The sequence below is a fragment of the Corapipo altera genome, unplaced genomic scaffold (genome assembly GCF_003945725.1).
Source record: "Corapipo altera isolate COAL_440 unplaced genomic scaffold, ASM394572v1 105, whole genome shotgun sequence".
In the NCBI taxonomy this organism is placed as follows: Eukaryota; Metazoa; Chordata; class Aves; order Passeriformes; family Pipridae; genus Corapipo; species Corapipo altera.
The window spans coordinates 1,850,239-1,877,360 of NW_020884965.1; the positions used below are offsets into that span (position 1 = coordinate 1,850,239).

At 46.4% G+C, this 27,122-nt stretch overlaps 1 protein-coding gene across 3 annotated transcripts in view; it reads left to right on the top strand.

The window, feature by feature from the left end:
- Nucleotides 1-26,828, top strand: part of CASTOR2 (cytosolic arginine sensor for mTORC1 subunit 2) — a 127,960-nt gene extending 101,132 nt beyond the window's left edge. The window contains exons 3-9 of one of the 3 annotated variants that reach the window (XM_027664713.1): nucleotides 15,032-15,225; nucleotides 16,006-16,138; nucleotides 17,435-17,558; nucleotides 18,105-18,215; nucleotides 19,555-19,637; nucleotides 22,148-22,242; nucleotides 26,315-26,828. In XM_027664713.1, coding sequence (XP_027520514.1) covers nucleotides 15,032-15,225; nucleotides 16,006-16,138; nucleotides 17,435-17,558; nucleotides 18,105-18,215; nucleotides 19,555-19,637; nucleotides 22,148-22,242; nucleotides 26,315-26,380 — 806 coding nt within the window. In that variant the 3' untranslated portion in view covers nucleotides 26,381-26,828. Of the gene's footprint in view, nucleotides 1-15,031; nucleotides 15,226-16,005; nucleotides 16,139-17,434; nucleotides 17,559-18,104; nucleotides 18,216-19,554; nucleotides 19,638-22,147; nucleotides 22,243-23,030; nucleotides 23,538-26,314 lie in introns of those variants that run through there. The other 2 variants (XM_027664712.1, XM_027664714.1) reach the window with 2 other exon arrangements.
- Nucleotides 26,829-27,122: the final 294 nt, after the last annotated feature.

Sequence of the window (27,122 nt, forward strand, 5' to 3'; positions counted from 1 at the left end):
CTAGCATTGTGTCTGGAAAAAAACATCTCTCACATTGGGTTGAGATGTGGGAGGGGGCTTGGATTAGGGAATTAGATTTTGGAGCTCTCAAACCATGACAATCATCCAACTATGCAGAGGCAAGAAGAAACCCTGCTGTCTGCTGTTTGCTTCATTTGCAGCTAACCATTCTATCCCGGCTGGTTTCATCCATGGTTTCTAGCCTGTCCTCCACCTGCATCTTTCTGTATCCTGGCAAAGGAAGTGCTATGATCAAATGTTAATGCTCAGGAAAATCTAACTGTGAGCAGCAGCGCTCACATCCTGCTATTTAATGTTCCTTGTCATGGGCTGCAGTGATCAGTGACTGGGGCAGGCTGCCTTCTCTCCCCTCCCCATGCCAGCTGCTCTGCAGACTCTGCCACAGCTCTTGCACTGGGCTACTGGGAACTGTGCTGGCCATTGCTCCCTCCCTCCTTCCCAGGGCTAAATATCTAGTGTGCCCCATCTCTGATGCTCCTTAGCAGGTCCAGCTTTGTTTACTTGCATAATTCCCTCAGAGCTCCATCAGCTTAGCATGATTTCAAAGTATTTAGAGCATCAGTGCCTCAAAGAGTTTTGCAGTAGCTTGCCTTGACCTCAGATTAGATGTAGACATAATAATAATAATAATAATAATAATTCTATTCTATAGAATATAGAATAATAGAAAACCATTTGGACAGAGATGGGTTTTTTTTCTTCCTGGGTTAATAATAGAAGTATGGAGACCTGTTGGAAAGGAGCAAGGTTTTCTCATGTAGTTGCTTTAATCTGTGTTACATCTCCGGTATATGACTTTTTTGTGGTTGGTGTTGAGGAATGGCAGAGAAAGTCCCGTGTCCCACAGCAAAGACCCTGTGTGCTTCCCCGGGTCACAGGAACAGAAAGGGATTCCTGTTGGTCCCTGCAGTTGGGGAGCAAGACCCATCTGAGCAATGTCTTGTTTCTCCTGGGTAAGTTTGGAGATTTGATTTGTTTGAAGAAGGGTCATGGAAGAGGTTACACTGGAACCAACCACAATTATCCCTGCTTCCCTCCCTCCTCCTTCTCTGAGAGCAACAGTTGCATGCCTGGGAGCGTTATGTCAACACACAGGAAATAATGAGATCTTCCTGTTCCTGATAGTGTCAGGTGTAATCAGACCAATATCTTCATTCCATCATGAAGGGTAAAGGTTTTTGGTGCGTGTGCTGGATCGTGGTTGGAGAGGGCCACCTAGGCCCTGTGAGGATGCTCATTCCTCTGAAGGGAGGTGGTCCTGAGCCTTGTCGCAGACCTGGGCAGAGCCCTAACCAAGCTAATGCCTGCCTGAAGAGTTTGCCATGTGGCCAGTTTGCACCTTGTGCCTATCCACATACCTCACACAGGGAGAATCTGTTTCCAGAGTACTTCTGCCTTGCTTGGCGTGCTGGGTACAGTAGAAGATAGGCTTATGGTCTAACTGAGGAGATATCTTTACTCCTAGCCAGAAAAAAATGTGCTCTGCTTTCCACATTCATACCATATACCCATTCCCAAGATGCAGTCTCAGCCCCTCCAGCTCCCTCTGTCCACCTTTTGCCTGATTGCAAAAGCATCCAACAGCCACGTTCATACTTGGACTCAACTAGTTCCAAGCATTGACTTTTTTGTCGTTGTCTTTTCTATCCAGAAAAATTTATTGTTATTCATGCTTACTCTCACCTTTCCCTCACCATTTCCCCTAAAATTCCCACTCCACATCTTGCTGAATAATTTCAAGGTACTAATTGCCAGTGCTGCAGCTGATCCATTGATCTGGAACATAAACAGTCTCGAAGTAGTTTCTGTCTGAGCCAGTCTGGGGTTTACGCAAGTGCTGGTGTTTGTTTCCTTGTTTTTTAATTTCCTGCAAAGAAAAGCTTTTGTGTTGCTCTCAACAAGATGCCTGTGCCTCTGCCTCAGTCAACGGCTGCTCTGGCAGGCCACGTGAGGCTCGAGGAAAATTGACACTAACAATGCCTTATTCTGTGTAATTGAAGTCCATGGGTGGGAACTGAAAGTCCTGCTCAGTCATGTCATGTCCCTGTATCAAAACTGTTAGTCTAGTCCTTGAGGTATCACGTGGCTTCTTTGCCCATCCTTAGTTCTACATTTGGGACAGACTGGGAGCAACTCAGATTCTTTGTCCTGTTGGAAAAATACTTGTTCTGTTAGATAAATACTTGGAGGCAGAAGTTGCTGGGGTTGCACATCTCTGAGGATTCAGACATCCCTGTCTGTAACAGCTGACAACAAAACCCTGTACTGGGTCGCTGTTGGCAACTGGGGAGTGCATCCTGCACAACAAAGAGTTAATTTTCCTATGGCTATTGCTTCCAGCAGCCTTAGCAGGAGCTGTGCCTTTGCAGGATTTGATCCGAGGGGCGGGGGTGTGGGATGATGTAATGTTAGCAACTCCTTGTGCTGGTGGGAGGAGGAGAGGCAAAAAATAAACTCATCTGCATTAATTTTTCTTCCCAGCTGGTATGCGCAGGTTCAGTTTACCTGGAGGACTTGCTTTTTTACTTGTTAAATAAAATCAGTGGTTGTTTTGCTCACTAAGGCAAGGGTGATGCAGCAGTGCTGGCAGGGAGCAGGGCATGGAGCCAGAGGGAGAACCCAGCCCGGTGCTGGTGGGGCTGCACCCTGTGTGAAGATGAGCAGAATGAGCTTTGCATCCCATTTCTGGAGGCAGTCTTGTCTCCAGGTGTTGTGTGCATATACGTAGAAATGAGTAGTTGTCTACTCCTGAATCATAAGCAGATTTTGAAAAGTGAAATACAACATAACACCTATCTCCCTCCAGTAAAGCAGCCCCTTCTTCACAGGGTCAGATAAGGTGCCCATTGCTCAGCCTCCTTTTGATGATATGCAGCAGCCTGGCTGAGTCAGCTCTAAGGCACTAGCCAGGGAAAGGCAGGGGTGTGGGAGGGAAGGGGGAAACGGTGGCATTAGTTGCAGTCCTGGCCCCTTTCTGGGCTGGCTGATAAAACCCATCGCTGTGGCAGAGCTGTCGCTCTGGCAGGAGAAGTTTGCTCCTACCAGCACCTTCTACCAGGCCTTTGGAGGGGTGCTGACTCCGGTGACTCAGCCCTTGATTTACGGACTTCATCTATAGAAGAGGAGGATCTGCCTGAGTGAGTGTGTGGAGTCCTCACACCTGTACACTTGGCCTTCCAGAAATGGCAAAGATTGATGATATCTTTGGAATAATTTGGCATGTCCCAACCAAGGAAAGATTTTCCCAGTTCAGATACAGTACTGAATATCCCCTCTGTCCATCCACAAATTCACAGATAGAGTAGCGTGAGGTAGGAACGTCTCACAATTTGGAAACTGAGCTTCCATGAATCCTTTCCCCAGCACCACCCCATGTCACCTGCATGCTTGGCACTGGCAGGGAATGGGAACAGAGCAGAGCTCAGCTGGCCTGCATGGCTGGCAGCTGGGAAGAGTTTGGGGGTTTTATGATGATGGACTCAGATGACAAGCGGCCAACAGATGTAATCCTTGTGATGATGGGATGGGTAGCCAGCACTCCTAGGTTTGCCCACAGATATGCAGGTTTCTCTCTGGTTTGCCCACAGATATGCAGGTATGTCTGCACTGCCCTGAAAGCCTCTTTTAAACTGAAGTAATTGTTAGGGTGGTGTTTTGGATCCATTCTGTAGTCTCAGAGCAAGACGATAACACTCAAAAAATGGACCTGTGTGAACATCTGTCACTGGACACTATTGGAACTGCCTCTGGTCTGACTTGGTGTGGTGAGTCGTGTGTATCCAGAACATCTCTAGGAGGGAAGTCTTCCACTCCACTTCCTTTAACTGGAACAAGGGGAGGCAAATATTTAGCAAAATAACTTCAAAAGTTGGAGAGCTTGATGTTTTCATGTAAAGTTAATGAATGTTAAAAATAACAGTTCTCATTCATTTCCCTGCCAGAGCCCTGTCTGTTATTCTGGGCGTGACCCAGGGTGTACATGGGACTGTCTCTGTGGCTAAACACAGGATTGCAGCAGCTATTCCAAGAACAGTGATCTATCTCATGTACCTCCCCAGGACACAGCTTCCTCCAGCTTTTCTACTTGCCACAACCTTCATGGCAGGCCCAGGCAAAGGACCACAGACAGTCTGGAAGGCTTCCACAAGGCCAGGAGAAAGCTATCATAGCAAAATCTCTGCAAAGCCCAGTGCACACACTCATCAGATGCTAAATACTTGAGCTGGGAAAGGGAGAGGAATGGGACATGAGCTCTTGTGTGTCTTCAGAGATTTGTGCTGGGTGCCCCCGGTGAAGCAGCTTGGGCTGCAGCAGATCTGGTGGATGTGCAAAAGAACATGGCACTGCTTGGTTATGTGGTTAGTGGGGGACAGGCAGAGAATCTACATGGTGTTTCTGGCCTCTGCCTTCAGCTGTGCAGCACTTGGTGGTTGTTGAGTTCAACTCTTTGTCGGGTCAACACAGGGATGCGAATTCTTTGCTTGAAGGTGGGGAAGCTGAGGTTCAGAGGAATATTTGCTGATTTTAAAGGAAATATATCGTGTTTCACGTCTCTCTACTGCAAGGGAAACTTGCATTGCAAACACATTCTTTTCCCCCTGGGAGATTATGTCTTTTCTTTAATGCAAGGGGATCCAGCTGCTCTCCAGATGCAGACCAAAGGAGTCACTTGTTTTGGTGGTAGGTTGGAGCCCAATGGAGGGAGGAAAAGCAACTGCTTGGATTTCTGCAGCTGTTGTATTTCAGAAGGATAGGAGAGGCATGGAGACCCCTCACCTCAGTGGCACAGGCGCTGCTGGTCCCTCCTGCGGACACAAGAGGCTTTGGGAAAATTACATGAAATGAAAATACCAGCACACAAATAAAGGGGAGCTACATCCTTTAAGTGCACCAGGATGGGTGGCCAGGTGACACCTCCTGAGTTCATTCTTGGTGCTGTTACTGTAACACCCAGGAGCCACAATGCTCTGTGGAAATATGCCAACATTTCACATACTTATTTAGTGCAAGAGAGAAGGACTTTAGCAACCAAATACTTAATGTGAAAGGGAAACACAGGTATGGGAAGGGATGCTCAAGGTCACCTCACAAGCTAGTGGCAGAGTAAGGCAGGTAAGTCCCATCTGGTGGGGCCAGACCATTGTGAGGACTCACAGCAGCCACCTGCAGCCCTTGCCACTGCCCCCAGTATTCCTGCACGTGGACTGTCTCTGTCTGGCAGGGACAGGGCACCTGTGAAACAGCCTGCAGCTCTACTTACCCCCAGGCCAGCAGCCAGCTAGGTAAGGAGTATAGAAAAGTCTGAAAGAGAGACAGGCTGCACAGGAACAGTGCATTTCTGAACACAGCATGCTTCTTGCCTCTGCTTCTTACAGTCAGCAAAAGCAGCAGAGTTTTAACCTGGCTTTGATGCTTTTTTGCATTCACAACAAGCTCCAACAATAATATTCACTTTATTTTAGCTCTTCCCCAGAAGTGAACCTTTCAGTTTACTCTGCTTGCTTGTATTCAGGCAGTAGAGAGACCCTGAACAGCTTACACTGGGGAAAAGTCTGGTTTGTCTGTTCAGTCCCAGTGGTGCGCCAGGCGCATTTGATTGCTGGAACTACCCCAAATTCCTGTCTGCACCCTTAATTGGGAAACAAGGATGGGGATGAGCAGGGAACTCCAGAGGTGTAAATAGATCAGTCAGCCACATGGCGTCATCTGTGCTTTGTACAAATATAGTTGAGGACATGCCGAGCAGAAAGAATAATTTTAATTATCACATGCTTCTTCCCCAGCTCTGGAACTAGTGTAAATACATTCTCACTTCTGTTTCTTTTAGCAGACTAGCTAGTAAACTTTCCAGGAAGGTGCCATACCTCAGCATCTACCTCATCTCATTCCTCAAAATCCACAAAGGCTGTGTCCGTGTCAGCAGAGATGAGGAGCCCTTTGGCATCTGTTGAGAAAGTGATGCACATGTTCCTGATAGGTAAAGAGAAGCAGCACCACACTGTCCTCCTTCATCCTCTCAGGGCATGGCTGTTGTGCCTAGGAGGTCTTCCTGTAACTGTTCATAGTAAAAATACACACTTCTCGATCTTGGAACATGACACCTGTCAGACTTTCCTGTTTCGTGCAGATATGTGAGCAGACGTATAACAGTGGAGAAGCTGCAAAGCCGTGTAGCCTCCCTTCCCGGAAACTTTTTGTACAGGCCTTGCTTGGGAGCTACTAGATTGTAGTGCCTGCAGAAGTGGTTGTGGTGTGGGGGATAGTGGATGGGGCTGTTTAGGAAAAGTAGTTACTTTGCATAAAAAGTTTCTAGCTGTTTCAAAATAGTCATTTGCCCCTGCAGATTGCTTACAGTGAAGGTTCAGTGGAGATGGCTGAGCTGACACAATGTCTGCTGTAGCTCCTGAGATTGCTGGAAATATCCAGTATTAAATCTCTTGTTGTCTCTGGGTAGGAGCCATTTCTCTATCTTTAAGAATAGGACTTGAAGAAATGCCCCAGGTGACCTCAGTGCTCTTCAAAGCAGATTTTTGAATCTTCTGATTTTTATAAAATAAAGGTGCGATGAATGTGCTTGTCATTTCCCTTATGTATGACTAATAACAGTAGTTTCCATCAGATGGACATGAAAACCAGGGTCACTGCGTGTAATTCCCTGTGTATGTAATTTGTCCTATTCGTGTGAATAGTTGGAAATTCAAACTGGTTATTACACCGGATAAAACTTGAATTGAATTGTCAGGACAACATGAGAAAATTGCACTGGGTATGTTCACCGATTCTAATGTAAATAAATACCCTTTAGGGTTAGTTACTCCATAAACTGAAAGAATATCTGTAACAGACAAGGACTAGTATAAGATGAATATCATGCAAGAATCAAGGGAAGATGCATTTGCTTGAGGCTGCTTTGGGAACACTCCTGGGAGGCATGGGTTTGGGGAGAGCTGGTCTGTACTGTACTCAGGGAGTGGGACTTTGGCAGGTTCGGGGTGCTTTTTTTTCCCCTAGAGAGCATTCTTGTTTGCTTACTTCTTGTTTTCTTTCTTTTCCTCTGTCTGTTTTTCTGTCTTTTATGGTCTTGATAGTAGAAAGTGAGAAACCTTTGCCTTTCAAACCTACCTGATTATCCCTGGAATAGCACTAGTACCAACAGCTTCCTCCTTCAGTGATAAGGCAAAGATGTTCAAAGAGGCCAGAACAAAACTTCCCAGTTCCCTGGGAATTCTAACCCTGTTTTTAGACATTCAAATCTTTGCTACACTCCCTCGTAGCGCAGAAATTTTCCATGCTGCTTTGCATTAGCTGTAAAGTCCTTCAGTTGTCAGATGTATATAAACCTCAGCTGAACAAGTCAGCTGGTTCTTTAAAGCAAGATTTAGAAGAAATAGGGGTTTGTACCCACTTCAGGAAACTGAAGCACAGAAACATTGAGGCTAGATGTCATTTCCTCCCTGCAGAGCGCGAGTTTATGAACCTAACAATGTTCTTTTGACAGTTGTGTGAGTGGGATAATACCTAAATGGGAAAATGAGATGACAGGTTTCACAGCTTCCCTGTTGATGGCACTTGGAATAAAAAATCCCAAGTTTTGTATGCTCTGCTAGGAGAAAATGTCAGAAACACAGAAGCACACAGTTAGAGATGGCGAGGTTCCCCAGGTGTGGATACAGTCCTGCAGGTGCCAAGGTTCATCAGGAGCAAATTTGGGATGAAAGAGATGAAAATTGAAGTTCGATGGTCCACTGAGATCCTGGAAAAACTTGCTGTCCCATTTGCTGGCACCACTTGGTATCTAATAAACATGAAGAGCTCTAAAAACCCCTGCTGTGCCCTGGATGAGATGTCTCGCTGCCAGCTTACGCATCTGAGCCTGAGCCTGAGCACGGTGCTGGAGGCACTGCACTCCTCATGTCACAAGTCGTGTTCACAGAGCTCACGTCTGTTCCTGCTTCTGGCACAGCACCTCTGGTTGCCAGAAAGGTGGTGGATACCCCATCCCTGGACACATTCAAGGTTAGGGGGCTTGGAGCAGCCTGATCTAGTTGAAGATGTCCCCGCTCATTGCAGGGAGGTTCTACTAGACAGCCTGTAAAGGTCCCTTCCCACCCAAACCATTCTCTGATACAATGATCACCTCTGATATTGCCCTGTGAGGAAGGTGGCAGCTGACCAAACCGTTAGAATAAATGGAGAAAATTGCTAAAGCTGCTTGATCGTGAGCGTGCTGACCTCTTCCCAGGATGAGCACAAGCTTGTTGCCATGTGAGATGCTTTCAGCTGGTTCAGAGCTAGTGGGGTCCTGTAGGGGAAGCACAGTGCTGGATCACTTTGGCTTGTCCATGCAGCAAAGCAAAGCGAGGAGTAGGACATCCATCAGGAACAACCCTCATGCTTCCAGAGTAGTGAGGACCAGGACACACAAAGCTGGCCACTGGACCAGCTTCAGAGCACACCTTAGAAACTGATAAATAAACACCTTTATCCTGCTTTATCCCCTTTCTGATATTTTCTGGAAGTGAGAGAAACAGAGTACTCCATTTCCCAACATTAAAGGAATATTTACTTTGCCTGATTTCTCAAAAGAAATGGGGTTCAGGTGGTTATCTTCCACCCACTCTTCCCTCAAGATTTTGAGCTCATGTGGCCAGTTTCCACAGTGCCTGAAAGAATAAAAGTTCCTAAAATGTTTCCCAAGTAGAGATATCCAGTTCAAACACATGCACTTTATGCAGATGTCAGGAAACCACACCAGTGGGTGCTGGCAATGAGCCCTGTGTGCCCCAGCTCCCCATGGGCTCACTGGTGGTTGGGCATTGCACGGTCTGCACGGCAGCACCTCTCCAGCCCCTCTGGTGTGGTGAAGCCAACAGAGAAGTCAGACACTAGGCTTTGGCGCAGGCTTTACGCCCTGAGATTATAAAATGGGATTTTAAAACTGCAGAACAATGAAAAGCTTCTACTGGATAGTGGGAAGAGAACTCCTTAATAAACACAAAAATCCTATTAAATATATATATATACATAACTGTGCTGCCACATTGAGGCATTGGTGACAGCTCTCCTGATTTATCATGACTTTTGCACTTGGCAGTGTTTTTATTTCTAGTGACTGACCATTGGAGTCCTGCTATTGTAGGAGCCGTTTTCCCTGTCTTTTTAATATAAGCCAGAGTCTAGCTGCCCTTTTTGCAGAGGGAAGCTATAAAAAGTGAAATAAGTACAGTGTAAGGTTTTTAAAACCAGAAGGCTGGTTTCCTTATTTTTTAGTATTTGTCTGAAAACACAAGTCTCGCAATGATAAATCATATGAATAGTTGGTTCATTCAGAATACAAGAACAAACCAGAGAGTAGCACATCACTCAGGGCATTCTGCTATGCAAAAATTTGTGTAAAGTGCTTTGGAAATGATCCAAAATGTCACACCAAAGGAACAAACCGAGTGCCTTCATTTCTCTCCAAGCACTATGATAAACCCATCATTTATCTATAATTTCACTTGAAAACATAGGTGTCCTGAAGTGGATGTCTGATTGTCGTTAAGTTGGAATAGGCTCCACAGAAAACAGGGTATTTTTGTGGAGGAAGGGAGTAGGTCACTGGCAACACATTGCGTAGGACTCACCCAGCTATCGGTGTGGGTAGGTGAGATGCATTTCTTCTGTGTAGCTGTGCATCCGCCTTAACTATAACCTTTTTATGAGAAATGTGAACCCATTTAAATTAGATACAGAAGGGCAAAAAAATTCTGGTGGTCCTGCCCTTTCTCAGAGCATTTTGCACATTTTCCAGTGTTCTGCTGGAGTGGGAGGTCTGTCTCCTGGTGCTTTGTCTCTTGCTATGCAGGGTGTGTGAGACTGCAGGGTCCCCAGGGTGGAAAATATAGGCAGAAAAAATGTTGTTTTCCCAGTGTTGTGCAGACCCACACTGTCGGGCTGACTCTTTGATCAGGACTGTAAAAACAGCTGATTTTTTCTTTCCTGCTTTCTGTGACCTCCTTGGCTGCTTGCAAAGACCCATGAGCTGGAATCTCATCATCTGCCCAACAACCTCCCAAAGGTATTTTAGGAGTGCCACATGGAGCACCAGCTCACAGTACTTACAGCATTGCATAGTGCTCCAGCGGCAGCAATTCAGTCCTTATTTGGGTTTCAGCCAATGTTTGTTGTCCTCCTTGGAAATGGTATTGATTATTTTTGCTGAGGAGCCAATTATGGCTGCTATGATACTCACCACCTCTCTTCCCAGGATGATGTGTGCCATGGAGGCTGCTCTACTTCAGCTAGGGCTGCCAAATGGGCCAGTGAGGCTCCAGACAGAGCCCTGACCTTTTAAATAACCCATGATACGAATAAGCAGTTACTCACTCCCTAAACCTTATTGGATGTATTGGTTGGGTTTGGTTTGTGCAGGGATTGGCATTTGTTTAATACCTGGGAGGTTTAATACTGGGAGGTGCAGTGTCCCACATGGCATCTGTCTGCTTGGTAGCACTGCAGATTGCATGCAGTGGGAAGAATTTTGGACGAGAGAAAACTGCTGTGCCAATGGAGAGCAGTCCCACAGGCTTTTGGAGCCCACCAGCAATTGGTACCCAGTGTTGCACTGCCAGGGAAAATTATCCTGGGCTATCAAATTGTTCACATCTTGCCAAGCCTGGTGGGGTTCCATGCCAACAACCATGGAATGATGGCTGGAGTCTAGGACCCTGCTCTGCCAGTGGTAGTTGTGATGTTGGGCAGAAAACAATGGTTGTGGAGCCTGCAAGCAGCTGACCTGCTTCTGGTGCCTGCTGTTGGCAGCAGCTCTACAAAGCCTTACACAGCAAAACTGCAAAAATCTTAAGGCTTCACCCCAGTGAAAGTTCAAAACAAACCCCTTGATTATAATAAAGCCTTTGAGAGGTCCTTCTCAGCTAGAGGTGAGATGTCCTCCATGATCAGAAGCGGGAGTGAGTGCACTCTGATAAACCAGTTGCCAGAGAATCTTGATAACCCAGCAGAGAGATTTCTGCCTGATGGGAGGACAGAGGATGTGGCAGTGCTGAAGCTGTGGGGTGTCCAGAGTTCTACTCTCCCGTGGGCTGAGTGGTAGAGATGGTGGGTTGGTACTGAAACGTGGGCGATTCCTCATTTTCTTCTATATTTATTACCTCATTGAGTCTGTGTAAAAAGGTTCTTTGCCTAGATGGTGGTTGGGTGCTGGAACAGGCGCCCCAAGGCAGTGGTCACAGCACCAAGCCTGACAGAGTTCAAGTGTCTGGATGATACTCTCAGGCACTCAGTATGACTCTTGGGGATGGTCGTGTGCAGGACCAGGAGTTGCACTTGCTGATCCTTGTGGGTCCCTTCCAACTCAGCATATTCTGTGATTCTGTGTTAATGTTACAACTGGTGTTTTTGGCTCTCCTTGGGTTTACAGCATTTAACAGGATCCTGGGCAAAGCACTGTCCCACGTGATTTATTTGATAATATTTAGATGAATTTGTTGATCCTCCAGCCTGAGTTTGTTTCCTTAAAATTTGGGCTGTATTTTTCCGTCTGGCTGCCTAGTGGAGACAGTGTCCAAAAATGGTATTTCAATCACTTTGTATATATTTTTTGCAAAGTTAATTGAATTGTGAGAAGCAGGTTACTTAAGCAAGTACAATGGCCCCTGTCACACTTCATAGGACCTGTTAAACATATAAACTCAAATGTGATCAACACTTCCCAGTAATTACAACTGCAATGGGCAAATCAGCCATCCTGTCCCCTGAGGAAGGGGTTGATGAAGTCTTTTTGGGGCAGCTCCTCCAGCAGAGCTGCTGCTGGACTGAAACGTGATAATACCTCTGTCCACCATGAAATACTACATCTTCCATCATATCCCTGACCCAGAATAGTATTTAAACTGGTATGTGATGAACTGCATCCAGGCCCATGTCACCTGAACAAAGCAGGAATATCATCTGCTCTGTTTATAGAGAGGGAAATAAGTTGTGTGATCTCTTCTCGCTGCCATTTAGGTGTTATTAGTGAACTTGGGCACACCTGGGACATGCCCACTGGGGATGGGACTGGTTGGTGAGCACAGGACCCTGAGGCAAGCAGAGTTCAGCAGCAGTTGTTTTGAGCCCTAGTTTCTCCGTGCCAGATGATGCAGTAAGCTTGGCTTTGGGGGTGCTTTTCTGATGCAAAGGGCTGTCTGATCAGAAAATGGTTATTTTGCTGCAATAATTTGCTGCAAGCAACTTGCACTGGTCTCGCCAAGGTAACATCCTGCACAAACTGTAGTGGTTTGAATCTTGTTTTCCCCCCAGAGGCTAAGAAAAAGTGGTAACCCCCAAGGGGTGGAAACCCCTGGAAGTTTTGAAGTTCTGTCCAATGGGCGCTCCTGCAGAAATGTAAACATACCACAAGCAAACGGAAGAGAAGAGTTGTAGTTTTTGGTTGTAGGTGAGGTGGCCATGTTGTAGAGCCACGAGGAAGGGGCTCTGAGCCCCTCGGGGCCTCTGGGGCCTCCCAGCCCCGGGCTGGGGGAGCTGCAGGGACCTGGAAGAGCATAAAGCTGGGCTAGGTGCCTGTAGTTATGCCGGGAGATGTCTTCTCCATCGTGGGCAGTGGCCGGAGAAAGCAGCAGCCGGCACTGACCGGAGAAACGGTGGCAGAGAGCCAGGACAGATAAGAACTGAACCAAACAGCAAACGGCATGCAGCACACAGAGAGAACTCCTGGAAGGAGACAGAGAGCCAAGAGAGAGCCAACAGCAGCAGATGAGAGCAGAACTAGCTTTACAGACAGAGTTTGGGGTAAGAACTGATACCAGACCCCCAAAAAACTCCTTTGAGACCCCTCTTGGAAAGGAGGGACATGGACTCCTATTTTGGAGAGCAGTTTTGGACATGCAGCACCAGAGAGGGAGAGAGAGAGAGAGGAACTGAGAAGCTCAGAGCGTCCTGGGAAGCTGGACCGGGACAGAGAGGAATGTGGAGGAGGGCTTCGCCCCCCGGCTGCCTTGAGGCAGAGCACGGAGCTCTGCAAAGGGGAATTTGAATCCCCTGAGGAAGGGACTTTCACGAAGATGCCCCTGCATTTCATGATATACCTGTGGTGACGCGAGTCTTGTCCCTGCTCGCAGTCCACAGGTGAGACCTTCACTTGGACCGAAGGAGAGCCGAGAGGTTTGGAGACCCCCTTGTGTGTATTGAACAGAGATCCAGCTACAACAATGCAGTTACTACTGCATGCATGAGATGAGGAGACCTGCTGCCTTAGAAGAGATTCCTGCTTTGGGACTGGAAGGGATCTGTCCTTCTTTCCCTCCTGGACTTTTATTTGGAGGGGAAAGGAGATCTGATCCATTGTAAATACTATATGTCATGGTAGAGATAGTTGTGATTGTGTGTATAATGTGTTATAGTATTTATTTGTACAGTCATTGTAATATATTCCCTTTCCCCCATTCTGAGTCTGGTTGTGTTTTGTCTGGAAAAACCCATCTCACATTGGGTTGAGATGTGGGAGGGGGGATGGAGCTAGGGAATTGGATTTTGGGGCTGTCTCAAACCATGACACAAACTTACCCCCTCTCACTGTGTCTAGTTTTCATTCCATGTAAGCTCTGATTACTCAGTAAAAAACATTGGTTTATGAAGTTAAACATCAAAATGCAGAAGCAGAACCCTCAGCATCTCCACTGTTTGGCAGTGTGTTTGCTCAGGGTTATTTTCATGCCACACACAGTTGAGGTTATTGAAGAGAGCAAAATGAACAGTGTTTGTTATTCAGTTCATTTTGGATTTTCAGTGCTGTCATTGTCTCAGGGAAGTGGTGCCTGAGGATTCGGAGCAGGTGAGGTTAAGAATTTATTACACAGTGTTTGAGGCTGTACAGAAACAGCTCCCAAAGGTCTCACTGAAGGAAAAGGAAAGGATACTGTATGGAGGAGCCAGGAGTGGGTGGACATGGAGACAAGTCTGCAGTGCCAGGGCACTGACTGCAGGAGCAGTGATGCTGGGGTTTATGCTTTTCAGACTTCTGGGCTGTATCTCTCCTCTGAGCTAAGTGTGTAGGTTTCCACTGGGACCTCTGCTATGTCCTTACTGGCTGGATCTGCATCTGTGGTCAGGTTCCTTACACCAAGTAGATTTAACTGAAATTATGCATTTGTTAATCTGGATCTCGATCTGAACTGTTTATTTTTATAATTTGCCCAACTAAAATCCAAAGTCCAGAGGATCTTAGTGTATGCCTTCATTCCAGAGTCTGACTCTGTTTTTCTAGGCTGTTAATGCATTAAGGGTTCTTTGAAACAGTTAATAATTTGTATTAAGTGGTTTAGCCGCAGATTTTTAACTACTTAACCACAACAGACTAGAAGCAAATGGAATGGGGTTATTCTTAAAAAGATTTTCGTTATCCTAGTATGTGCTTACCTTGTAATCCCTCCATCTCTGCAGAATCCATCTCTACAGAACTGTGTGGCTCTTCTGCTTTAGAGATGGAGGCAGCAGCCCACAGATGCATAGGGTGCCTGCTCTGCATCTGCAAAGTCTTGGATACTGCCAAGGCTGTTCTGTCAACCTTCATCTCAAGTCCAGGAGAACAAAATTTGGGTTTAGATTAGAGTGGGAAAATGGAAACAAAAGAGACAAGAAAAGCCTGAGTAAAGTGTTCAGAGAAGTTGTGTGATAGAAATTATTCAAGTCGAAGACCTTGGGCTGTTTCCACATGGGAAGGTCACCAGGGCCGGACACAGCCATCCAGGTGAATTACTGAGTCTCCCTATGTTGTCCTCAACAATCTGTATGAGTCCTGCCATGGAATTTGATGCAATCACTATGTGTAAAAACCAGCACAATACCATCCTGTGGAGTAGCGTGGGGAAGCCCACGAGGTTGGCTGGATAAGGGGGCTCATCTCATTCCTTGCACTTAGGTCTGTGCTAACCACATACTGACAGATGATGGACCTGGTTCTCCCTGCCTCTCAAACAAACCTCTGTCCTCCCATTCTGTCTCTTTGCAGAGCTTCCTTCCTCCGAACACTTGAGCGTGGCTGATGCGACATGGCTTGCCCTCAACGTGGTGTCTGGTGGAGGTGGCTTCTCCAGCTCCCAGCCCATTGGAGTGACCAAAATTGCCAAGTCAGTAATAGCACCACTAGCTGACCAAAACATCTCAGTGTTTATGCTCTCCACCTATCAGACGGACTTCATCCTGGTAAGAGAATGTGAGAGGAAAAGGCAGAGTTACTGCCACTAGATGAGGGTTCAGTTAGGCGTTTCTGGGAACAAGTTGTTTGGGAAGCGGTAGAAGTACCAATGTCTGCTTTCCCCAGAGCTCTGTCCCTTGTAGTTAGGCTTTCTGACATCTCAGGAGCTTTTCCCATGGAATGAAGCATTTGTTGTCATGAGTTGTCTGGTTGTCTAAGGAAAGTGCTGAGCCCACACTACAGTCTCTCCCTCAGTGGAGGTTCTGGCAGCATTTCCCACCATCACTCAGACATTGGTTTTCTGAAAGTTAGAGGAACACAGTGTCTGCTGCCTCTTGGCTGGTGATGGCCAAGAGGCTCCAAAGTCGTTTTGGACAGACTGTTTTTCTGTCTCACACACACTTGTGTGTGTGTGTGTGTGTGCCTACACACAGGGCCCAACCATATTTCCTTAGGAAACAAGGCTGAAGAACAGACAAGTACTGAGTTCTTGAAGGGATGCTGGAAAAGACATGAGACATCCTCCTCTTAGAGATCTCCACACTCTTTTCACAATCTTAAAAGCACTCTGAGGCTCGCACTGGTATCACCAAATGTGCTTCTCTAAGACACACACAGATGGTAATTATCATTACACACCACAGATGGTAATTATCATTACACACCCGCTGGCTCAAGCAGGAGTCACGTGTTCACTTCTTGGTGCCCTGAGAGCATGTGCCCTCCACTACAGTGTCTTGTCACTTCTGGAGCACACCATCACCAGATAATCCTGTTGTCACCTCCAGGTGCGTGAGCGAGACCTGCCCTTCGTGATGCACACGCTGGCCACCGAGTTCACCATCCTCAGAGTAGTGAATGGGGAGACGGTGGCTGCTGATGACTTTGGGATAACAAATGGATTTGTCAAACCAAAACTAGGTAAGGACCAGCACAGGCTCCGCTTGCCAGGGAGTTGGTCTCCATGACACATGGGGTGGAAGTCCTGCCTCCTAGCTTCCTCCAACATTTGGGGGAATGTTTATCCTGTTGTAAGATAGTAATCTTACAAGGCTATCCCAGCACAACCAAGGATTTGAGTAGGTTCTTAACTTTCTGAGCAGTGCTGATGAGTTTTGCTGAATTTTGGCCTTTTAATGCTTGTTTCACATCTCTAGAGGAGACATACCTCTTGTAGGATAGAAGGTAAAGTACAGTTCACTGCAGTTGCAAAAATAACATTGTCTGCAGCCCGTATTTCCATGCTTCAACATTCCAAAGAAAAATGGCTTCTATAAAAGCTTGTTTAAGTATTGCAGTGATGCACAGAGAAGATTGTTGTTCAACTTTCACACTTCAGTGCCAGTGAGGATAAAGGCCACAATGAGCTCAGGACTGTACAAAAGCTTAGTATGTTTGCAGTCTAGAGGAACAAGCATCAAGCCAAAGGGCGCAATTAGGAAAAGGAACAACTTAAATACATATGTTTAGCTGGAGACCTCTGTGTAACTTCTTGCCCATAACCAAAAAAAAAGCAGAGATCAGTTTTTATGAAGTGCCACTCAGTTTTGTCACTCAGGAGCTATAAATCATCTGATTTAAGAAAATGAGCCTGAAACAAAAAATGCGTTAAGGAAGGGCACAGTGAAACGTGTTGATTAGGCACAGGTATGTAGTTTACTGTGTTGCTCTATTTACTAGTTGGTTGCCTAAATACTGGCTGCTTCTCAACTGCTGGCTGCAATGTGTTTGCCAAACTGCTGTGTGGCAGCTGGTTTTTAATTTTTCTAGATATAATCATCCCCAGAAATGAGGAAAAAGAGGATGGACTGCCAACAACCACAGCTGGAGAAATGCCTTCCATAGCCCTGCCTTTTAAATGGTGGAAGCCTGAATTTTTTTCCACTTTTCAGTTTGTCTTGGCACCTCCTTTAGATTGTCCCTCAACTCATGTGGCTACACCTGATGGTGTGAAAGCCCCTAGGAGTAGAGAGCTGGGCTGGGTACTCAGGGTGATACCACCCTATACTCCAGGGAGAGCACCACAAGAGCAGGTTGTGCACAGGTCCCTCAGTCCCTGTCTGAGAGCCGACATGTCTTCAGCTATGAAGAACTGCCTTACAAATACCTTGAGCTTTCTCTGTGGCTTCTGCCAGTGCATGGATAATACGGCTGCTGGGACAGGAACCTTCTGCAGATGTGGCTTCACAACTGTATGTGTCCATGTGTCTCTTTCAGTTCAGAGGTCTGTCATTCATCCCCTTTCCAGTCCGAGTAATATGTTCTGCGTCACCAGCCTGGATCCAGATACCCTTCCTACTGTTGCTACACTCCTAATGGATGTCATGTTTTACTCCAATGGGTAGGTCATGCAGGGAAGCGTGCTTCCAGGAGAGGTGTGCCTGGCGTCTGGAAGCACAGATTCCCATTGCTCCTCTGGGATGCTCAGGGATCTGCTGTGGCCTTGTGCTGCTCCAGTGCTCTGCACTGGGGGAGGAAGGTTTCACAGGCTCAGGAGGGTTGTCCTGATAGGTGGAAGCCCAACGGGCTTGAGGGTGCCCGAAGACACCCGCTGGTTTTGGAAAGCTTGAGCCTTTCAGAGTGAAGTTAAGAGCAGCCATGTGATCAGTGTGCTGCATATCTGTACAGCTGGCTGGGCTACTGCCCTTTGGTGCCTGTGGCTCCTGGCCCACAACCTCCTGCAAGGGGACCTTGGGGCAGGGATGGGAGAGGTTTGTCAGATGTGGGGATTGCCTTTTTCCCCCCTGCAAAATAAAAAAATTAAAAGCAGTATAGAGTGACAGGACTCTGTGTCACTTCCCTAAGTCAGTGTATGAACATTTCTGGTTTCACAGCCTTCCTGTGTTCTTCTAGCCATAGTTAATGTTCTTCTCTTCTGTTTCTTCAGAGTAAAAGACTCGGTGGTGGGCAACGAAGACTCGGGACATATTCGCTTTTTCTCCTTTTCTCTCATTGAGGGTTATATCTCTTTGGTCATGGATGTGCAGACACAGCAGAGGTGAGCATTAGTCTTAGGGTAACCTGGACCTCAAAAAAAGCACCTGGGATGTTTTCAAAGGAGCAGGAAGCAACTTAGACTCCTTCACGTTAATTATTGGAACCTTCATTGCATCAGTGTCATGGGTCTGTACATCCTGTCACTTTCCAGAGTGAAATCTGGCATGTGAGTTCCAGTGTCTGAATTTTGAATTTGTCTGTCCAAGCCCTCAGTGAAATCACAAGTCAGTGTGATGTAAGGTTATCTCACTTTCAGAAGAGGAACACTGGAGTGAAGTGATTTTGGCATTTTTATTCTATTGTTCATTAGCTGTGCTTTTAAAAGTAAAACCCAAAAAGAAAATCTGGTGTAGCTGTTTGAAGTTTTACTGCTGAAGGCCAAAATCAGGATGGGGATGTCAGTGATGCTGTCCTCTTGCTTTTCTTTTACACATGGCTGGTCTTGGTTCGAAATTTTGTTATGATGATTATGTCATGAGTTATCCCTGTGCAGTGGGAGCCCATGACTCATTTGTCTGATAAGGAGGAAGTCAGCTGGGGAGCAAATATCAACCTCTGTGTGTGTTTGTGCTTCTGCAGCTGCACAGCCCAGAAGGCTCTGAGGTCTGGAGGCTGGAGAGGATGCTGTACTAAGACTCAATGCTTAGATCTGCTTTTATAACAAAGAGTAGTGTTTGCCCCAGGGACTTGTTTTTCAAACTGTTAATTGCCCTCTTGAAAGTTTCTTTGACCTTACTAGAGTAAACCTTTGTCTTCCTTCAAGACTGGCCAGAAGGTTGGAGCTTTGGCCTGGGGCGTGGGAAACCTGGGAGGACAATTCTTCTCCATCACAGGCCGCCTGACTATGTTAGGCAAGTCTCTTACCCACTGGTCTCCTTTCCCCTGCTAAGAAATAAGGATCTCTGCAGAGATACCAGGGACCTCCTGGGGATAGTATGGAAAAAAGCACTGATGGTACTCAAACACAAGAACAGTGGTCAACATTTACATTCCTGAGAGCAGGTATGGAAATACATTCCATCCCTAGGTGTGTCCAAATGCAGCTCAAATGAAACCTTCACAGTCTCAATGTTTGTAAAGCTGGGACACAGCCTGTTTCTTAGAAATCTTTTCCTGTGCCTCTCTCAGCAGCGGATGTTGATTTACCATAGGACACTTGGAGGAGCTGGCAGGTGCATTTACCCCACTTGCCTTGAGTTTTCCCAGTTTGCCCAAGCTGCTGCCCTGCTATTGTTGACTTCAAATGTTGCAGGGATGCAGGAAGAGCAGATCCCCGCAGGCAGAATCTGACACACTGCTGTGTTTTAATTGCCATGTTTGGTGTTCCTTTACTTTTACAGATTTCCTAATAATTTGTTGTTTACAAGTGCTTCTGGTGAACTGTGGAAGATGGTGCGGATTGGTGGGCAGCCTCTTGGCTTCGGTAGGTCACATTTGGGGGATCAGTTGGTGTGCAGGCAGTCAGTCACCTCAGGGCCTTCAAGGAGTATGGAAAAATCCATCTGAGGCTGAGGGTTTTTAAGAGTCAGCAGCTTAACATGACTTTGTGAGCTGAGATTTTCAAACAGGAGGAGTCCGACTCCTACCTATTAAGTCAGACTTCTAAATATACTCCTGAAAGTGCTACGTGCTTGACAGCTCCAGCTAAATTGCATTTGTCTGCTGGACTTTGGAGGTGGCTACTGCTGGGGCTCTGATTAAAGAGAAAAACTGGACAAAAGGTGGCATGGAAACACACTGTAGATTACTGAAATCAGTGGTCCAAAGGCACTGTCGTACTCCCGTGCAGAGATCATAGAATCATAGAATCAACAGGGTTGGAAAAGACCTCTGAGATCATCAGGTCTAACCCTTGATCCTACACTGCTGTGGTTCCCAGACCATGGCACTGATGCCACATCCAGTCTCATCTTAAAAACCTCCAGGGACGGAGAATCCACCACTTCCCTGGGCAGCCCATTCCAATGGCTGACTGCCCTCTCTGTAAAGAATTTCTTCCTAATATCCAACCTAAACCTCCCCTGGCACAGCTGAAGACCGAGCCCTCTTGTCTTACTGATAGCTGTCTGGGAGAAGAGACGGACCCCCACCTGGCTACACCCTCCATTCAAGTAGTTGTAGAGAGTGATGAGGTCTCCCCTGAACCTCCTTTTTTCCAGGCTAAACAACCCCAGCTCCTTCAGCCTCTCCTAATAGGACTTGTGTTCAAGTCCCTTCACCAGCCTTGTTGCTCTTCTCTGGACCTGCTCCAGCATCTCGACATCCTTCCTGAACTGAGGGGCCCAGATCGGGTTATTCTCTGACTTTGGTAGATTTAGTATAGATTTATAGCTGTCCAAGTGGGAGTCCTGTTCTCAGACGTTTCACATTCAGTGCTGCATGTTTTCTCTATTCAAAAAAATATTGGTCTAAAGTAACACAGAGCAAGTGCTTCATGCCTGGAGGCATGTTCTTCTTATTTCTGTGTCCCCTGCAATTTTAAGGGTCTGATCTGAAAACTGCAACAAAGACCTGATCTTCAGGAAACATGGGGGCTCCTTCCCATGGGCTACAAAGTACAAGCTTCAAGAACATTTCTGAAAAATGTTTGGCCAATTTTTATATTTAATTGCAACTTCTACACCAGACAAACAAAAGTAGCAGGAAGGAAATTTTCATGTACTTTCTCTTTAAGCATCTTAGAGGCAAAATATGTAGATATGTCACTGATGGCACATCAGGACACTGACCAGGCCCCTACATATGTGATGTTTAAATATGTTAACTTAAAATCAAGTTGAAATGTTGAATTTGGATTGGTGAAACTCAAGGTTTCATCTGAAAACAGTGTACCATTTTATCTGCAACAAACAAGACAGATGAACGATTTAAATTCCATTTAAAGCCCAGAAAGCCAACCGAATAGCCTGAACAGCCAACCAGATCTTGGGCTGCATCCAAAGGAGCAGGGCCAGCAGGTCGAAAGGTGGTGATTCTCCCGCTCTACTCTGCTCTTGTAAGACCCCACCTGGAGCACTGTGTACAGGTCTTGTGTGGACATGGAACTGTTGGAGCAAGTCCAGAGGAGGCCACGAAGTTGATAAGGGAACTGAAGCACCTCTGCTATGAAGACAGGCTGAGAAAGCTGGGGCTGTTGAGCCTGGAGAACAGAAGATTGTGTGGAGACCTCACATCAACTTTCCAGTATCTGAAGGGACCTATAGGGAAGCCAGGGAGAGACCCTTCATCAGAACTGCAGTGACAGGACAATGGGTTCGAAATGAAAGAGGGGAAATTTAGGTTAGATATTAGGGAGAACTTTTTCTCAGGGTGGTGAGACACTGGCACAAGTTGCAGAGGGGGGTTGCAAATGCCCCAGCCCTGGCAATGTTCAAAGTCAGGTTGGATAAGGCCTTGAGCAACCTGGGCTAGTGGGAGATGTCCCTGCCTGTGACAGAGGGGTTGGGACTAGATGATCCTTAAGGTCCATTCTAACCCATTAATGTTCTGTGATGAAATCCTGTCTCAGGGGCTGTGGTGGGCTGCAGCCTAGGAACCATCTCTCCAGGGTGACGGGTGGGTCAGCATCTCCTCTTTCAAAGGTGCAGGGCAAAGTATTTGATAGCAGAGAAAAATGGAGGTGAAGGGCATATGAGGCTGGTTGTGATGCTTCCTCCTGAACATCATTCAGTGCCTTTCTTTGGACCTCTGAAAATTGTTTCAGTTCTAATGTTTTGTGCCTTTAGAGATCTGCTCTGTAGCAAAAAGAAGGTAATAAAATTAAATGTGCAAAAAAAAGCCTGATTCTGTGAGAAAGAACACATTTCATTACAGAGATTCCTTCTGGTTGGAGTTTGTAAAGACAAACTGCTCCCTGTGTAGCTGTGGAGTTGGTGAGTCCTGGAAGTTCTCCAAGCCCCTCCAGACAATGATTGATTTTTTGTCTCCCCACAGATGAATGTGGAATTGTTGCTCAGATTTCTGAGCCTTTGGCCGCAGCCGACATCCCAGCCTACTATATCAGTACTTTTAAGTTTGATCATGCATTGGTGAGTATGAAGACAGCTTTTTTGCAATAGGGCAGATCTTTTCCCTGGGAGAAAACTCATGATGAAAATGTCATTTCCATCTGGATAGCTTGTTGGAGTGCCTTTGCTTCGATATAGCCCAGCAGACACCTCTCTCCAGCCTCCTCCTGGCTGTCACTGCCCTGTGTCAGAGGCTCCTGAACCAAGCCCAGTCCTGCCCAAAGGCAAAGCTGTGTTAGTGAGTGTTGTTCTGGAAAAAGGCTGCTCCCAGTCCTTAAAGACCTGCAGCAATGGAGACTTCAAGCCTCTCTGAGCAGTCTTGTTAGCTGCAACCCTATATTTTATTAGAAAGAGCCACAAACCCTCTCCCATTTTGCTGCAGACATAGTTGCAGGCTCGGGATGGTGCTGTGATGACCCACCCTTAAGGAGAAGGTGCCCCTTTAGGTGCTTCCTTCCACTTAAGGGTGGGCCATCCCAGGTGCCTTTGTGTGTGGGGAGCATTTTGGAGAGTCTCCCAATAACAGACCCCTGCCTTCATCTCTTGGTGCCTGCATGGCCCTAACCTTTGTGTTTCAAAACCCATCTATTAGCTCGCTGCCCCTGCATCTTCCTCCTCATGGTGCAGACCTTTGATAAACGAGCAATAATTGCCAGCACAGCAAGGGAAGGCAATTTTGAAGCAAATAAGTTTGTTACCATGTTTGTTCTGGTGAGTGCCCATACGCAGTTACAGCACAATCATCAACATGAGGGTCTTGCCATCCTTGCAGAGTTCTCTTTTATACTGATGGATATTTTACTTTTTAGGCCTACCTTTGCTCTTCCTTTGGCTTTACAGGACGCCCTCAAAAATGAGGACTTTCCCTGGAAAGGGAAAATTGCTGTGCCTGTAGCCAGAAGCAGAATGGCATCTGTCTTGGAGCCCATTTCCCTGGTCCTGAGGAAGGGAGTCAGTAGCCCATGTGCTAACAAGGCTGCAAAACTCAGCTGCGTTATGAGTTTTGTGGTGGTTTTTTAAATGTGCCCTCTATTGCATTATACTTCTCCTTTCATCACTGCAAATTCACTGCTCAGGCCCTACCTTTGACCTGTGAAAGCTCCAGTGAGTTCAAAGCAGGTTTTGGGGGGCTCAGGGAGAGCTTTAATTTCATAATTGGTATGAACCATTAGCAGATGATAGGTCATGTGTGTAAAGAGTAAAAGTAAATATTATTTCAGATAACAAAGGTCAAAGTGTTGTATATGTTTGTCTTATTTTCTTGAATTTTAACTGTGCTGATAAGATAAGCTAATAAAACACCATTTAAAAATCAATACTGTTAGCTTTGCCTCACATTCTTGCCATTGTGTGGCCCCAAGTGTCCACTTTCTGTGCAGAGCATAAGGTGCAGAGTGCTTCTAGGTGTCAAGCCATATTTGGAGAGCTCAACCCTGTCAGTTAAAAGAGGTATTTAACCGAAAACTTGTGCCATACAGTTGTGATGACTCTGCAGGCAGCTCCACCCTGTTGGAGTGCTTCATCCTGATGCCTCCAGCCCCACAGGAGGGGCCTGATGTTGCCTCCCATCAGCTGGCAGGGCACTGAGGCCATGCACTGAGGTCTGCAGATCTTCCTTACTCAAAGCAGTATTTTAGTGTTTTTCCTTGCTACTAGGCATTTTCTTTATATATGGTTTTAAAAGCCTTTTCACCTGGACAATGCTTTTCTAGCTGTCAAACCCCTCCATCCTTTGGAAGGTGCATTTCAAGCCCTTCTTTACCTGACTTTGCTCTGGGCACACTGACCAGATTTAATGCTTTTTGTTTCTAGGGTGGTCGTGTTGGCCAAGACCCTGACCTAGATTTTGTCGTATTTTCCCTAACTTTGCTACCCAGATACCATGACTTCTAGTGACATTTCTCAAGCTCTAAGTGCATCTTGAACCCTTTCTCTAAATCCTCCCTGTCTTTATGCAAGGTACTGACCTGTTGTCAACAATTTGGACCACTTTATAAAAGTTTGTTGTTCCTTTTGATCTGGTTTTTTTTCTACTGCGCATCTTAAGGTGGATTTTGTCGCTGGGGTGTTAATAATACTGAGGTCTTCCTGCAGTGCTGTCACTGTAGATGTTTGCCCTGGAAATCAGGACTTGTGCTTGAGAGGAAATAGAGACAGTGTTGGAGATGGGAACCTCCAGGTCTCTGGCCTGTCCCCTGCGTGATTAAAGGCCTAGTGAGAGCCACGGTTTCCAGCTCCCTCTAGAGAGAGCAAGGGAGAAGATTCCTCTTTCCAGGTGCTTTGCTCTTGGCTGCCTCATGCTCACAGATGTCTTGCTCTCCTTCACCAGCATTTTCTTTCTGAAGAGGCTGAAACTGTGTCTGGGATGTAGTTTAGAGCTTTACTTCTCCCTTCATGTTTGGTGCTTCATCTGTGCACTGGCTGAGAAGTGAACACAGTGCACCAGCTGCCCTGGGACAGGGATCATTTCCAAGGGGCAGGGAGGGGTAGAACTCCTCCACTGTTGGTAAAAATAGGATGGGTCCTGCAAAGCAAAACCATTTGCATGTCTGTCCTGGAGAAAATCCGGCCCAAACATTTGTGGGGTGATTGATACCATTTCCATGCCGTTAAGGGAGTCAGGCATTTTTCAGGGAGTGAAGGACCAGCCCAGCGTGTTTCAGGGAGGAGGTGGGTCTGTGCAGGTCAAAGTCAGTTGGCCAGAACTGGCCAGTGCTGCTTTCTCCTGCTTCTGTCCAGTGCTAACAGAGCATACGGAGAGACCTGTACTGCTGAGCATCGCTGGGGCTGACGAGGAGAGTGTGGTTTGAAAAACTGACTCCTATGCCTTTTCTCATCTTCTGGAGAGGCAAGGAGTCAAACAGCTTCTTCCACTGCAGTGTTCAGCGTACTGGGAAAAATGATGGAAGGGGGAGGTAATGGAAAGTCCTGTTCCCAGTGGTGGAGGTATACTGGGGTTTTGTTCCTAACCCAGAAGAGTTTTCTGTGTGCTTGTTTTGAGATTATTTTCTTCCTTTCCAAGCTGACTTTTGTTCACACATCATCAGAGATTCTATCTTCCCATTGGAAAATTGTACATTTTTCTTGTTATTTCTCATGGGTTTTTTCCTCAGTTTTGTTAAAAGCCTTGCAGAAAGTCACAGTCCAGTTGTATTCCGACTGTCTGAGCTCTGGAAATTGTCAGTGAATCCAGGTATTGTGCTCTGGGCCTCCTCCTCTCGCAGAGGAGACAGTCCTTTAACTTACTTAACGTGAATTATTTTGGCTTCTTGCAGCAACTCACAGACAATTCATTTTTCCCTCAGTCCTCTTTCCGCTTTCCAAGAGCTACCTGTTCCCTGAGCAGTGTCTTGGAGTTTATGTAACAGTCAGATGCCCCTTTTCTGTCTGATGTAACTTCACTTGCGATGTTCTTTTCTACTGATGACAGTTGCTCTGAGAGCTTTTGCATCTTCTTTTACAAGAGATTTTTCTTGCAGTAAGTGTGAAAAGATACCCACTAATAATTTTGTATATGGACTTCTATGGTTAGGTCTCCTCACAAGACTGGATATGAAGGTGTAGATGCTACACCACACCATCTGGGAATCCCATCACAAGCAGACTGGTGGTTCTCTTCTTTGTTTAATGGGTGTGTTCTCCTGACACCCAGCATGGTCTTCCCAGCTTATGGGTCCCAAACCTGTAGGATACCCCTGAACGCCCCATGGAGCCCCTAGGCAGCCCCATAAATCAGTCAGCACAGGCACCTTGCATGAGCAAGCTCCTGGTGTACAAGGCCTTCACCAACAAAAAGAAGGGAAAGGAGGGGAGAGGAAGAGGGGAGAGAAAGAGAAACTCCCAAATAGTTTCCCTGCCATGAGCACCCACCATATGACAGCAAACCAGCCGGCTTTCACTTAGCAAGGGGATAACTTAACTCCTGGGATACCATGAGTTAACAGGTGTGTCCTTGCATGTGGAGTCCTTTCTCAGTGGAGTTCAGGTGTCCAACAGCAAAGTACCTGCCTCCTTGGGACTTGGTCTCCTGCCTCTCTTTTCCTTGTCATCCATTTTGCTGGAGGTCATGACCTTTCTTTTTGTTTTCTTGCAGGTACCTGAAGAAAATATAAATGGTGTGGTCAATGCACTCCAAGTCAGTCAAGCTGAAAAGCATTAGAAATGTTCTGAGCTGGTTCCAGATGCTTTTTATTATTATAATAATTATTATTATTATTATAATTATTATTATTCTTCTTTTTTTCTGACAGTATTTCTTGAAAAATCTGATTACAGAGAGTGACATGAAAAGAGACTGTGGAAAGCTGAGCAGAAACAGCTCCAATAAGCCTTTGTTTTAATTATTATTATTGTTATTTTATTAAATTTATGAATGAGGGGAAGGAGGAAAGGGAGTTCAGGTGGTTTCCTGATGTTCAGCTCCAAGGTGAAGTGTACCCTGCCTGTGTTCTCAGTGTGGAAGGAGCTGCCCGGGGTCCCCGTCTCTCCCCGTGGGTGTGCTGGCTGAAAGCAGCAGGACAGGCCGAGAGCAGATGGATGGGCTACTGGCTCAGAGAGCCCTGAAAACCAGAAACAAAATGAAATGTGGAATTAAACAGAAAAGACGTCACATAGTGCTGGCTTGTCTCCTCGCATCAGACTTTCTGAGGACTGTCCATCACTACCTGTGTTGAGGTAGGGTGGGAATTGGGTTCTGTTTCCCCTAAGAGAACTGTTTGGTGTTGGAAAAGGGGAAAATATCCAGTTGTTTGACTTTTCCTCTTTTCCCTTCTCCCTGCAGTCAAAGCCTGGCTGCTCTGAGAAAGCCTGGACGAGGGGAGAGCTGCTCTGGCCAGTTTCTTGCAGGTGGTGTCACCCAGACTTCTGTCTGCATTGAAGCTTGGCTGATTTTGCCCAGTTTC